This window comes from Vigna umbellata, chromosome 1 (assembly GCF_029865625.1).
Source record: "Vigna umbellata cultivar VRB3 chromosome 1, Vumbellata_1.0, whole genome shotgun sequence".
Taxonomy (NCBI): domain Eukaryota; kingdom Viridiplantae; phylum Streptophyta; class Magnoliopsida; order Fabales; family Fabaceae; genus Vigna; species Vigna umbellata.
In genome coordinates, this window is record NC_142165.1 from 77,123,010 (window position 1) to 77,137,035 (window position 14,026).

The 14,026-nt window shown below is 30.4% G+C and overlaps 1 protein-coding gene across 1 annotated transcript; it reads right to left on the minus strand.

Annotated features, from left to right (window-relative positions):
• Positions 1-692: 692 nt before the first annotated feature.
• On the minus strand, positions 693-3,190 carry LOC148206431 (uncharacterized). The gene is made up of 4 exons (XM_088104296.1): positions 2,585-3,190; positions 2,236-2,300; positions 1,686-1,756; positions 693-1,595 (listed from the first exon to the last, which is right to left on the minus strand). The coding sequence occupies exons 1-4, from the start codon at positions 2,891-2,893 to the stop codon at positions 961-963; spliced, it is 1,080 nt and encodes a 359-aa protein (XP_087960422.1). The 5' UTR covers positions 2,894-3,190; the 3' UTR covers positions 693-960.
• Between the last annotated feature and the right edge of the window lie 10,836 nt (positions 3,191-14,026).

The following is a 14,026-nucleotide window of genomic DNA, read 5'->3' on the forward strand; positions in this document are numbered from 1 at the left end:
AAAAAATACATATTTTCATTAAAAAATTTAAATTTTATCGCATATAGTAAATAATAAACTTTTAATAAAATTTAAAAAGATGCGTTACCTCTTTTCTTTTACTAACTCTTATTCAACTTTTTTTTACCACTTTTTAAATCGTGGTTCCTTTATCACCTAGAATAAAGAACACAAAGATATAATAATAAGTAGTTTCCTGCATCATTTGTATAAACAAAACTATTAATAATAACATTATCATCATTTTCATAGTTTAAGTAAAAATATAATTTTTATGAATGTAAGAAGTACTTCGTTACTTTAAATGTCGAAAAGAGTGAAGAATAATTCCAAAAACATGTAAAAGGTTAGAATTTATAATAGTTAATCAAATAATTAAATGAAAGAAATTAAAAAAAATGTAAATAGTATATTTTTCTTAAAGCATCAAAATAACTACGCGGACTGCAGACCTCGCGCACTTAGAGGGTGCAATTGTTAGCACCATGCATGCACGGGTGATATCTATATACATCAACACAATACCATTAAGCTTAGACTGAAGCTTAATCTACAGTTAATTTCCTTTCTGATAATAACAAAATTATCGATTAAAGATTATTTTGATATTAAAAAAAAACTAATGTTTTTGCGATAGTCCAAGTTGTTTCCTCGGTCAAAGGACACGCAGTTATGATGATCAAGTCCAGTGCTAAGCCAAAATACCCGTTGGATAACATATCATTCCAGTGAAAAATCAGAATATGTTCTTCAGTGCAGTGCTTTGAAAGTAATCGTACACAACGTAAGCAATTGCCCAAGTAAAATATAAACATGATACCGAAACAAAGTAAAACACCACACCAAGTTGACACATGATTCAGTGGCACCAAGTATTAGGACAAACTCCAGCGTTAAAAATTTCTCTCAGCCACAAGTACATGAAATAATAACCGTTTTCTGCACTTGTACTTATTATACTTACTTGCTATTCTCATGAGCTACAGCAGCAATCTGGGTGTTGGTTTGTCCTAGCAAGCTGCTTATGGAACGCGCTTTTACAACGCCCAGCTTCATCCTCTTCTTCGTGATTATCTCCGGCTTCTTCTCCTCCTCCTCCTCCTCCCCAAAGGGCTCATCAACACTCGTATTTTGCTTCTCTAGAGAAGAAGAAGAAGAAGAAGAATGGTGGTGGTGTACGTGCACCTTCTTTGGTGCAGTTGATGCAATGGAACGGCTTCTAACACTTGTCATGCTTCTGAGTCTTCCCTTCCCCAAGTGATGCTCACACAGCGAGTAACCAACCAGAGTTTGCTGACAGCACCTCCATCCCCTCCCATTCACACGACTGCACCTAGAACCTTCCATGAGTGCACTACCCCTTACCCTCTTCTTACTCACATTCACGTTTACATCATCCACTTTCGTTTCTTCTCCCTTTTCTTCTTCATTTTCCTCTTCCGTGCTATCCTCGTTGCGAGAGGAACACTTCTTGTTCATCTTCGTCTTCATCTTCGCCTTCGTCTTCCTGCTATGGGTGGCAGCTGTATTATTCTCCTCGAATGCCCCTCTCCTTTTCTTCAGCGGAATAACTTTCTCTTCCTCGTACCATCTGTCTGCAACGCATGAATAACACAACACGGTGAACACCTTTTCTTCGGCGGAATAACTTTCACATTCACATGCATTCGGTGTTAGCCATTTACCTTGAGTAGAAGAAGGGCTTAACGGTGACACCACCCCGGCTAGAGTTTCCAAACCCAAGTTGCGTCCTTTCCTACAAAGAAAGCAGACCCAGAAAGACCCAGAACCATAACATATGCATAGATGAACGTGAATACATAAAATTTACGGTAAAAGGATGGGAGACGAAGTGAAAATAATAGTGCAATGCTTCGAAAGAAGAAAACACAGTGTAGTTGGGGACCAGCATTCGGTGGTGGCTACTTGTGCACCTCTAGTGCAAATGGTAGATGTCCAATTTTGAGAAAAGAAACAAGGACTTTGGTTAGATATGTGGGAGAGCATATACGGTGGCTACACAAAACTCTTAATTAAAATCACTTCAACAGTATTTTCCACTGATGTATACATTTTTTTTATAAATAATAATATTAATAAATATTTTCTTTTTTCATGCTAGTTAAAAACTTCAAATCTAGATATGGGTATCGGATTTTTTTCACCTTTTTTTACTACGAGACTTCATGAAAGAACAAGAGAAGGGGAAAACGATTTCTCTTTTTTGGTTCTTACCTGGTATGATTACCCTTCTCTCCGGAGTCTTCTCCACTTTCTTCCCTTCCAACAATAACCTCCTCCTGCAAGACCAACAAAACCAAAATATACATAGGATCTTGTTCTTGTCCCAAGCGTGCCCCTTTCTGGGTGTACCAAAAACAAATTTATTAATTTTGAAAAATTAATAAATAACGAATTTGAGACCAACGGGTAACCACTTGCGAGAGATTGGAAAAAAGTGCACTTGTAAAAGCCCACATCATGATATTTCGAAAAAACAAAACGGAAATAGTGAACCAATTTTTTTTTTAAAAAAGGGGAAACGGAAATTAAACAATTAGTGTTTGTGTGTGTTTTTACTTACCAAAGGGTCTTGCTTGTTGTGCTGTCTGTGTGCCCCACTTTCACCGATGCCGGAGGGATCATCCCAGCCGTTGCTTGGCTTCCCGATCGAAGGGAGAGACTGATCAGATGGCTGGCAACGATCCAAGCTCCACGAACCAGCATGGCGATGGAGCACTGCAGAAGAAGGAGAAGAAGGACGTTTCGCTGCCGTGGAAGCAGCCTCGCTTAGTTGCACCACCACCGGCGACCGGCTGATCAGGTGTGGATCTGACAGAGGCAACGGCGAGACCGACGACGGGAAAAGCACCGGCCTTTTCCGGATCCTCATCGGTGCAAAACAGAATCCCACCAGAAGATTCACTCACCCAAAACCGATCTTGAAGTTTCAGATTTCAAACAAAACCAGATAGAAAGAAAGATAAAGAAGGGTATCCATAAACCAATCTATAGCTACTGCATCTACATGCCCCTTCAAACACCAAGAAAAAAAATTATGCTTTTATCAACTCTTTCTCTCTCTCTCTCTCTCTCTCTTTCTATCTCTCACCCTTCACACACAAACGCATACCTACACTCTCTCTTTCTCTCTCTCTCTCTCTATCTATCTATCTCCATATATATTGCTTCCATGAGTTATTATTCTCTCTCTAACTTTTATTTGTTGCACCACAGAAAGGGAGTTGTATGGGTGAGGGACGGCACGTGCGACGGAGTCTTTGGGAGGAGGGGGCACGTGTGAGAGCGGCACCGGGTGGGACGGTAGCCAGTGGAAGAGAGAGAAAGAGAAAGGGACAGAGTACGACGAGGAAATGAGAGTGGAAGAAAGCGTTACATTACAAAATTACACCAATTTAAAATAAAGGGAAAAAGAAGAAAAAAAATTGATAAGAGAAGAAGGGAGTGGGTGGTGGCGTTATCGTTTATACTTTTAAGATGTGAGCCGGTGGGACCCGCAACCCCGACCCTCCTTAACCGTAACATTAACCTTCTTCACCTTTCTTCATGTCTTCTTCTCTTTCTATGCTCTTTCACCATTTTTTTATCCCTTCTTCATGTTCACCGTTTATTCAAGTCTTCATATCACAGAAAATTGCTGTTTTGCAAAAATAAATTTTCTTTTGGAAATCATGAATATGTTCTTGTTTATTTGGTTTAAATATGCTGCTGAAAAAGTGCAGAGAATATGGACTTTACGTCTGATGCTAAGATCAGATTTAGAACCTTTTTTGTATCAGATCAGACTCCCAGCACTCCTTCAAATATACCCTCAGGACTAACAACACTCACAAAAATTCATACAGGATCTTCCCGAGTGTAGATTATTTTTCGAAAGTTGTTTCCTTTTTAATTCGATTATAAAAGTTCATATAAAAAAAAATACTGCCATAAAAGAATAAATAAACAGATTAGATGCTGTCTTAATATCATTAAACATGAATCTTAGTATTATGAGCAGAATCTTGATATATTGCCTTATTTTCTCACTTCTTTATTACACAACAATTGCTTCGATTCCTTAACAAGCATTTCAACTTGATGAGAAATGCTAGCAAAATACATTTTAGATAGATTCTTTATTATTAATGAAAAGTTATGGAAAACTATAAAACAACAGGTGAAGTTCATCATCAAATTAATATTCAGTTGTGGTTCATCAAAACTTGTAGCTTTTAACTGATTTTAGTCAATAATAAAGAGTGTATTTAAAAAATTATATTTAAAACTTAAAAGTTTTGATATTTGGAAAAGATATTAATGTTTTACTTCTCTCAAATGAGAGGTGCCGCAATTTAGATAATGAAATGCACTTGTAATTATTTAGTAGAAGATTAACGGTAGAAAGTTGAGATGATAAAATAAAATTTAATCTTTGAATAATTCATTTTATATTTTAAAAAGTATTGTTCTGAAATGTGAATCATAGTTTAAATTAGACATTAAATTAAATTTAAAACCATGAAAAGTCAACTGTGTTTGTTGACATAATTTGACGATAATACATGTGTGTCAGGACTATGACTTTCATAGACTTTTCGAAAGAGAATCACCTTATGAAATCAACCATTGTAGTCATATAAGAAATTAATTCCGAAGAATAATAAATGCTTTTAGGTTCTAGTATAGTTAAAATTATTCAATTAAAATGTCATTGAGATTAAACAAATTATCTTGGATTAGAAATAAGGTTAATTTATAATATATAAGTGAGTATAAATCTCACTTTATAAGCCGATTTTGTGGTATTGAGTTAGATTTAAAGTCAACTTCTTAACATGTGTTGGAAGTTCCATATCGACTAAGAATAAGGTTAATTTATAAGATATAAATGGGTGTAAACCTCATTTTACAAGTCAGTTTTGTGGGGTTGAATTATGCTTAAAGTCCAATTCTTAACATGTATTGGAAGTCCCACATTGACTAGAAATAAGTTCGATTTTTGTGAGGTTGAGTTAGGTTTAAAATTTATTTCTTATTTATTTGACAAATAATGAAAAATTTTATTATTGTTTCATCTTGTAGCTTTAGCTATTTACACCTTTCGGTAATGCTTATGAAAAAGGAAAATAAGTGAATAAACCTACAAAGATATTGAATAAAAAATATAACAAAATACATTTTGGATTACTTATACCTTTCTATAAAGTTTTTTTTTAATAAAGAAGTTACACATGCCAACATTAGATAAAGTAATTGTCACATGACTTATTGACAAACATTACATACAATATCTTCCAACATATTACATATAAGATTGGTGAAATATTTGTCACATTACACCATTAATATCAATTTTGATAGAAAATGTTGTGTATGTTTGAGAATCAAGAGTCTAAGTTACAAATTTTTTATGTGAAAAAATAAATAACAAAAATATCCAACTATATAATGAAAGTAATTTTTCCACATTTACAAAAATTTATGAAGAAAAAAATAATAAAAAAAATATAATAATAATCACAAAAAGGGAATGTCAATATTTTTAACATGAAAAAATCATTTTAATGTGAAAAGTAAAAGTTCATACACATAAGCTAGAAAATCAAATTCTACTAATATCATATATGAATAAAGGATATTCAAATAAAAAATACAAACAAATATTTATAACCAATCAATACATTAAAAATATAACTCTCTCAAATATAAAGAATAAATAAAGAAAAACTTAAAATAGAACAATGGTTCGAGACTCATTTATCTAACCTCAAACCTTTAGTTGAATTCCAACAGTCAAAATGAAGAACCTTATGTCTCGAACCTTTTATAAAAGTTTCAGTCCGATCCAACCGTGAACGAAGTGAGAATCGTAATTTGATTGAAGCAACTTTGTGAATATGCCAACAAATTTTCTCTCTCTGTTATCAAAGTTTCAGCCCGATCCAACCATGAACAAAGTGGCAACCGTAATTTTACTAAAGCAGCTTCGTGAATATACTAACAAATTTTCTCTCTCTTTTCTCTCCTCCATGGGTTGCAACTTACACATACTCTTTTGATCTAAAAAACCCATTATCTTAACGTTTTGGTTGAAAATGATGTCCATATATAGGTTAGGCTCAATTCTCATTGGTGTCATATCTTTTCAATAAATTCTTATATTGATAAACCCATCAATTATATCAAAGCCAGGTTAGTCATGGTGATTGGCTTATATGAGTACAGTATAGTCCTTGTATCAAAAGTCTTTTTGATAGAGGGTTCGTGTAAGTATGTCTCATTAAGATGGATAATGGTATGAAATGAGTACTTATGATTGGGAATGTTTTCGCTTGAAGGGGAGTCACTAATGCAGTGAAAGGATACGATAATGGTTATTTTCGATAATTGGCAACGGTTTGAGAACCGAGACATATTAAGACGAGGTAAAAAAATGGGAGCTTTTGCCCTCAATTATGAACTAAAACAAAAAGATCAAGATTTTACTTTGGTTAAGAAAACCGAAGCACTAAACTGAAAATAAAAAATGAAAAAAAAATTGGTTTTTTGGTACCGGTTCTACAAAGAACTAAGACCATAAATTATATCAGTTTTTAAATAATTATTTAATTTTAAAGATCTATGGTAGCGGTTCCCATCAGATTTCGTCATAGACAACACGATGTTCTTTCTCTTGATGCACAATCTAGGAGATAAGTTGTAAACTATCAATATAACGGGCCAACAACTATATCGTTGGTCTTAAACTACCAAATGGGTTCATTCCATTAGTAGTTAAACAAGCTGAATATTTCTACATTCTTGACCGAATTGGGGGAATTCAAGACAATTATTTTTCCATTGCATTGAATTAGGTGGATGACAAAACAGACAATCAGTTGTTCTCTCATTTGCATCTCATCTAAGGTTTTTAGCGCCTTTTGAATTTGCAAACATATGTTTAAGTCTAGCCACGATTGAAAGGTATCAAACTACTTTCAAAGCGAAATTAACCTTTTTTATCTGACCAATATCTTCATTTTTGTTTTTTGGCTTGTATCGTGATAACCCACATTTTGAATATTTTTTCAAACCTTTGACTTTTTCCTATATAATATGCAATCATTCAGACATGCATATATCCTTTTATACTTCATACACATTGGACAAATAATTTTCTTTACATTATAATTACGATTAGGTAGTGTATTTCTATATTGAAGCATTTCATTCAACAACGACAATAATTCTATGAAACTCTTATCGATCCATCCATTGGTCACCTTTAAATTCATGAGCCTTAACACCGCTAACAATTGTGTGAACTTAGTTGAACCAATACAAACGAGTCTTTGTGTTAGTGAACATCGTCTCATACACATGCGCTTGGGGAAAAGCTTTGTGCCAACATCGCGAATCATGTCATCAATTTTGTCTTCTTTCGGTCGATCTTCCATGGTAGAATCGAATACATGTTCAGTTCGAGAGACAGATGGAAAGTGTAATTCTTCGTGCTATGTCCATGTTGTATAACTTTGAAGGAAACCATCACAAATAAGATGTTCTTTAATTTTTGTTGCGTTCAAGTTTCTCCCATTCAAATAGTTGACACAAGAACATATAAACTTCACTTCGTCATCACGTATACCATCATTATGTTGCGGAAATTGTATAAATTATTCTACTCTTCACTCATACTCAGTATTGATACATTGTGATTTAATCCAATTTCGATCCATAAGTATATATACTGAAATTGTTCACATAATTTCAGTAATCTTGAATGATCACTTCGATCACTTTTGTATTCAAGGTTTGACCATATCTCATTCAAGAGGATTCACTTTCTTTAGTTTATAGTACATATAAATTAAAAATAATATATCTTAAATTTAACGAAATTTTGTTAGCATTTCACATTGGTTTTCAGGTTACACGAAATGAAAGTGATTACAAACCACAATCAACTATAAATCCGAAGATCAATACAAAATACAATTGCAAATATTCTCATGAATTTTAAGACATTTATATATAAAACTTATATGCAATAATAAACTATGAAGAAGCGATTAATCTTCTTAAACTATCTAACCAGACAATTCAAGATTTTGTTAGAAGTTCCACATCGACTAGAAATAAGGCCAATTTAGAGTATATAAATGGGTGCAAATCTCACCTTATAAGCCGGTTTTGTGGGGTTAAGTTAGGCTTAAAGTCCACTTCGTAACATGGTATCAAAGTCATGTTAGAGCCTATCCTAGCGATATTTGTTGTTTGTTGGGCATATTGTTCCACTCACTATCGGACCGTTATCGGACCATCCATTAATGTCTAGTCTCACGCTAGAGATGTATATAACTCGACGTGAGGGTGGTGTATTGGAAGTCTCACATCACCTAGAGATAAGGTCAATTTAGAGTATAAAGTGGGTGCAAACCTCACCTTACAAGGTGATTTTGTGGGGTTGAGTTAGGCTTAAAGTTCATTTCTTAATACTTATAAATTATTAGTACCGACTCTTCTTATATTCACTTAAAAAAAAACATTTCTTTAAGAAACTTGGAGATAATAAATAATTTTTATATTGAATCTCAAACAAGAAAATAAATCTAACTTAATAGAACAATATATTTAAGCATACAATTAATCATATCCAACATCAAAAAAATAAACAACTTACTACAAAATTATAGGCTCATATTAAAAAGAAAATTTTAAATACAATAATATGAACTAGGGAGTGTGAAAGGCAAACAACAATGGAAAATGATCCAACTACCCGCATTTTGGCAAGATACAAAATTTCTACACAAAAGTACAATACTTGAACACAAATACGAACAACATATTAGTCTTAGGAACCAAAGTAAACAAAAAACGTACAAATAAACAAAGACAGTTACACTTACCACAATGAAGAAGACGAACAACGAAAGTGAATAATGAACGAATGAAGAGGTGGCGCGACAGTGAGATCGACAAATGAAAGGTGCAACAACATTAAAGTAGTGATGATGGCTTTCGCGTTCGGAGATGAAGAGAGACCACGAAATGCAGCGATGCTAGTTCGCACATGTGAAAGGAAGAAAAAAATTATAAAAATGGGTCTACGAATTTTTTGTGAAATTTTAATCCAAGAAAGACATATTGCTTCAGTTATTTTAATAAATGAAGTAATAATACTTCTATGACATTGATTTACTAATAACTGATGCCTAAAGCCTACCAAAAAAACAAAAGTTAAAAAAATAAAACTTTTAGTGTCAATTTTGAAAATTTTGTGTAAAATTGAAGCATAAATACTCTATGACATCAATTTTGTAAACAACCGAGGTCGTAGAAGTTGTTTAGACATGTAATAATTTATAATTGTCAATTTTTAAAGACCTTATGACAACGGTTCTATAAATAATCAAAGCCATAGGTCTTGTACTGGCATGGCATACAATTTTGGAAAACCCTATGACAACAGTTCTATAAATAATTGAAGCCATAAGTATTGTTTCAACAAGGGAATAGTTTAAACTGTTAGTTTTTTAAAAACTTTTGATGATTTGGCACTCCTTTATGCTTTGATTGTTTTTGACTGAAGCCAAAAGGTACATATGGCTTCAATTCTTGAATGAACTAGTTCTCAAAATTTACAAAAATGTCATTGTGTATTAGACACGTATTAGGCACGTTAGAAGCCTAATTTTGTACTAGTGAATGGTCAATTTTGAATGGACTCACCCTTGAGAGAGAGATTGTTAAGAATCAAATTATGAGTCCAAGTTCCCATTAGTTAGAAATGAAAAAAATTGAGTATCATATATAAATAAAAGACCTATAAATTCATTGTCTTAAGGTTTTAGTTGAATGTGATCTCTCAATCTCTTATAGACAAGGACCAGGTCTCATAGGTGTTATTTGTCTCTCATGCGAACTCCTCTAAAGACCCATTTATTGAAAAATACATTTAAAATGATCAATTTTTATAGATAAGAAAAATCAAAAGAAAACAAAATATAAATGATGAAAGGAATAAAAAATATAATGTAAAAAAAATAGGATTTAAATAATAATAAAAATGGAGATGCAAGATTTAAGAATAATAAGGGTTAATAAAGAAAATAGTGTTCTTGTTATTTTTATGAAAAGGATATTTTTATTTTTATTAAAGAAAAATACATGTAAGGAAAAAGGGGTACTTATTAAATTGGGAGGTGCAACAACATCCCATTCCTATTCGCTTATTGTTTTTCTATGACAAAATGGTAAGTCAAAATGGACTTAAAGGAGTTCAAGGCCTAGCTCCTTTTGGGCCCAAGCATTAGAAATTTACAACTTTATCCAATTCAAATTGAAAAAACATAAATAAAATTTGCATTTTTTATATCAATTAAAAGGTTTGCCCCAAAAACTAAATGTTTTAACCCATCCATTATTCATTACACGAAACAAACGTAAAACATTTTCCATTCCTAACCTACCTTGTTTTTTCTCTCATTATGTGCTCAAAATCAAATAAGTCTGACCACATTTATGTATTTTCAGTGACAGAATGATAAGGAAGTAGGGGACATAGTACCTCAGTATCCTATAAAAGCTGTGTCTGTTCTATTTTAGTGCAATTATATAAATATTAAAATTTATTTTTTTTAATTCTTTTCTTATTTTTTCTGTCTTACTTGATATTTTTGCATTTATGTTTTAAGAAATATTGTTTTTTATTAATATAAAATTATATCAACGATAAAAAAAAATTATATTAATTTATTTTGTAAAATATATTGGTAATTTGTAATCTGATTTTATGATAAAATTGCACTTTTATTTTGTTTTAATTTTGATTTTTAACAACAATTTTTTTACATAATCTTATTTTACAAAAAAAAAAGACTTTCCAAATATTAAATAATTCTGGATTATCTTTTAAAAGGATATCAATGTTTTGATAGCATAAGATTTTTAAAGTGAAAAGAATGACAAATTTTTGAATATTCTTTAGTTATATTATATTTAATGACATTTGGTTGTTTCTTTCTCCTAGCATGTCTCTTTCCTCTGTGATTGGTGCTTTTAAATATTAGAGTAACTTTAATGGGAGATTTTGGAAGAAAAAGTAGAAAAAAAAAAATTCCCAGTGATATCTTTTCTTTTTCTTTGAATATGAATACATAGGTCATAGGTCTTTTACCTTAACAAAATATTGTTAGTTTTAAATGTTAAATATGTTGTTTAAGACCCTAAATTAAGAACTCTAAGCATAGTTAGTCGGAGGTGTTCTTATGAACATTTTTTCTCCCTTTTATTGTGTTTGGTATTTGATACCTGACATTATATTTATTCTTTTGATTTAATTTTTCTTCTTCTTAATGTCTAAAATTAAGATTATTATTTAATTTTAAGTTTTGATAATTAGTTTGTTAATATAATAAGTGATACATTAATTGTTACGTGTGATCATGTCAAAATTATAGCTTATGTGTTAATATCACTCTAAGATATATACTAATGTTTAATTTTGACATTTGTAGGAATACAACGGAAAATAATGTACATTTTCAAGGACCTAAAACTTATTTAATTTATATTAATAAGTTTTTCCTTCTCCATCAACATGTGAATTAAAATAGTATATCAATTAAGCTTGGGAGGAAACAGTGCTGATAAATAATCGTAAAGAAAAAAAGTTACATTATAAAAAAATTATTTTATCTGAAAAAAAGTTTTTGAAATTGTAAAGTGAGTTTTCGCAAAACATATTCTAATTGTAAATCTATAATTTTATGATTTAACGTGTATAATTTTAACATCATACATTTGAGTCTTTAGTTATAAACAAGAATGTTTTATTAAATCATATAGATTTTCATATACTAAGTATCTAATTAATTTTTATAATATTTTTAAGCAGAAACATATTTTTATTTAAACAGCAAAAAATTAAAAAATAAATAATGTTAGTTTAATCTAATTAAATATTATTTTTTAAAATAAAAAATAAACAGAACAAATTACAAAAATAAATAAATTATATTAAAATAAAACATCTTTTTAATTTAATCTAATTAAATATGAATTTTTATTTTTTAATAAACAAGTTGTTAAATTTATTACAAATCAATAACATTATTAGTCAAACAATAAAATTTAAAATAAAAATTGTTGGTAAAAAAATTAAAGAAAAATCAACTTATAAATATCTATATATATATATATATATATGACAAAAAAACTATATTTGTAAATTTCTTCAATTATTTTTTATATTTTAAGAGAGCAACACGCGTAAATATATTATTTAATGGAAACGGAAGGAATGAAATTTCTTACAATCTGAAAACCTCTCGGATTACACAATATTATGAAATATTTTTTTAGAAACAAAAATTATCATTTTATAATTCAGAAACAACTTTTATTTTAATGTATAAAGAGACCAAATTAGTGATGGGTATTTAATTAATAAGATTTTCTTTCGCTATTTCTACTGTTACATAAATTAATATCTCTAAAAGTTCATTTAATCGCTAATTAAAATCTGAAATGTATTTAGAAACCAAAAAAAAATGTCTCTAATTAAAATTTAAAACTTATTTAGCAACAAAGAAATTTTAGTCGTTAATTAAAATTTTAAGTATATTTAGTATCAAAAACATTTTGGCCACTAAACAAAATTTTAAACATGTTTTTGGGACTAGTAATTTTTTTTTGTTAATCCAATAATTAATTTAGTAGTTAATTTAGTAGCTAGTTATGTTGTTAATATTAAAACAAAAAAGATAAAATTATTGTTTTTTATGATGTTCAAAGTAAAAATTGGTACAATTAATATGTAAAAAAAATGATAAAATTATTGTTTTTTATGATGTTCAAAGTAAAAATTGGTACAATTATGTGATAGTTAGTATTAAATCATGTTTGGTTGATAGAATAATTGTTAAACTATATTAGTTGCTTATCAAGTTTAAAAATATTATAAGCAAGCAATAATGTTTTTAAAATCTCATCACAACATAATCAATTAAAATTAATTTTGGATGAAAAGGATTCATTTCAAATTATATATCGCCATTTGTATTAATTGATTAGTTTATTAATCTAATCAATTAAAACAAAACACATGTAATGTTTTCAAAGCTGAAGAGATTATGTTATTTCTATAGTAGGTTAATATCATCGATAAAAAAGATTAGGGTTAAATATGTTTTTAGTCCCTAAACTATTGGCCGTTTCTGGTTTTCGTCCCTCTTCCAAAGTAAGGTACAATTTAGTTCTCAATCTTTAAAAAACGTTCGTTTTAGTCGAAAAAACGAACGTTTTGAGGACTAAAACGAGGACTAAAAACAAAATTTTGAGGACTAAAACGAACGTTTTTCTAAAGAATGAGGACCAAATTGTACCTTACTTTGGAAGAGGGACGAAAACCAGAAACGGCCAATAGTTTAGGGACTAAAAACATATTTAACCCAAAAGATTATCTTTAAAAATCAACTTCCATCTCATTTTTAACTATGATTTTTAAAATAAAAAATAAGACCAAAAATATCTAAGAATTCTTGGAGAGATTAACACAACTTTTCAAGTTTCCATCAAGATTCAAAGAAGATTGGATTGGTTCTAAGATTTTCTTGCTTGATCTAGGAATGAGATGTAAAATATGCACATCATACAAGTGTATTCGTATCTTTTGTTTGTTGTTCTTCTATATTTCCTTCATTATGTAAGTGATAGGTTAAGATAATTGTCTGTAGCATTACCTGTTGGGTACAAACAAAGTCCCGCATCGGATAAAATAAGAGATGAACATGGGTTTATATACACATAACATATCTCCATTGTTGAGAGGCCTTTTGGAGTGGTACCAAAAGCAAATCCGTGAGGGCTTGGTCCAAAACGGACAATATCTTATCACTATGGTTCTTCTTCTTCCTTCTTATCGATCTCTTCTTAATATATTAAAATGTGTAATTAAAGTTGTCGGGAAATTTACAACTCCTTTTAGATGGATTTATGGACGAAAAAAATATATTAGTAATAGGAATTTACAAATTAT

Bases quoted from the DNA above. Each gene is read 5' to 3' on its own strand.
- LOC148206431 (XM_088104296.1), bottom strand. From the start codon at position 2,893: ATGAGGATCCGGAAAAGGCCGGTGCTTTTCCCGTCGTCGGTCTCGCCG. The intron at 2,301-2,584 runs GTAAGTAAAAAC...TTGGTCTTGCAG, and splicing joins ACAACAAGCAAGACCCTTTG to GAGGAGGTTATTGTTGGAAG. The intron at 1,596-1,685 runs GTAAATGGCTAA...CATGCGTTGCAG, and splicing joins AAGCCCTTCTTCTACTCAAG to ACAGATGGTACGAGGAAGAG.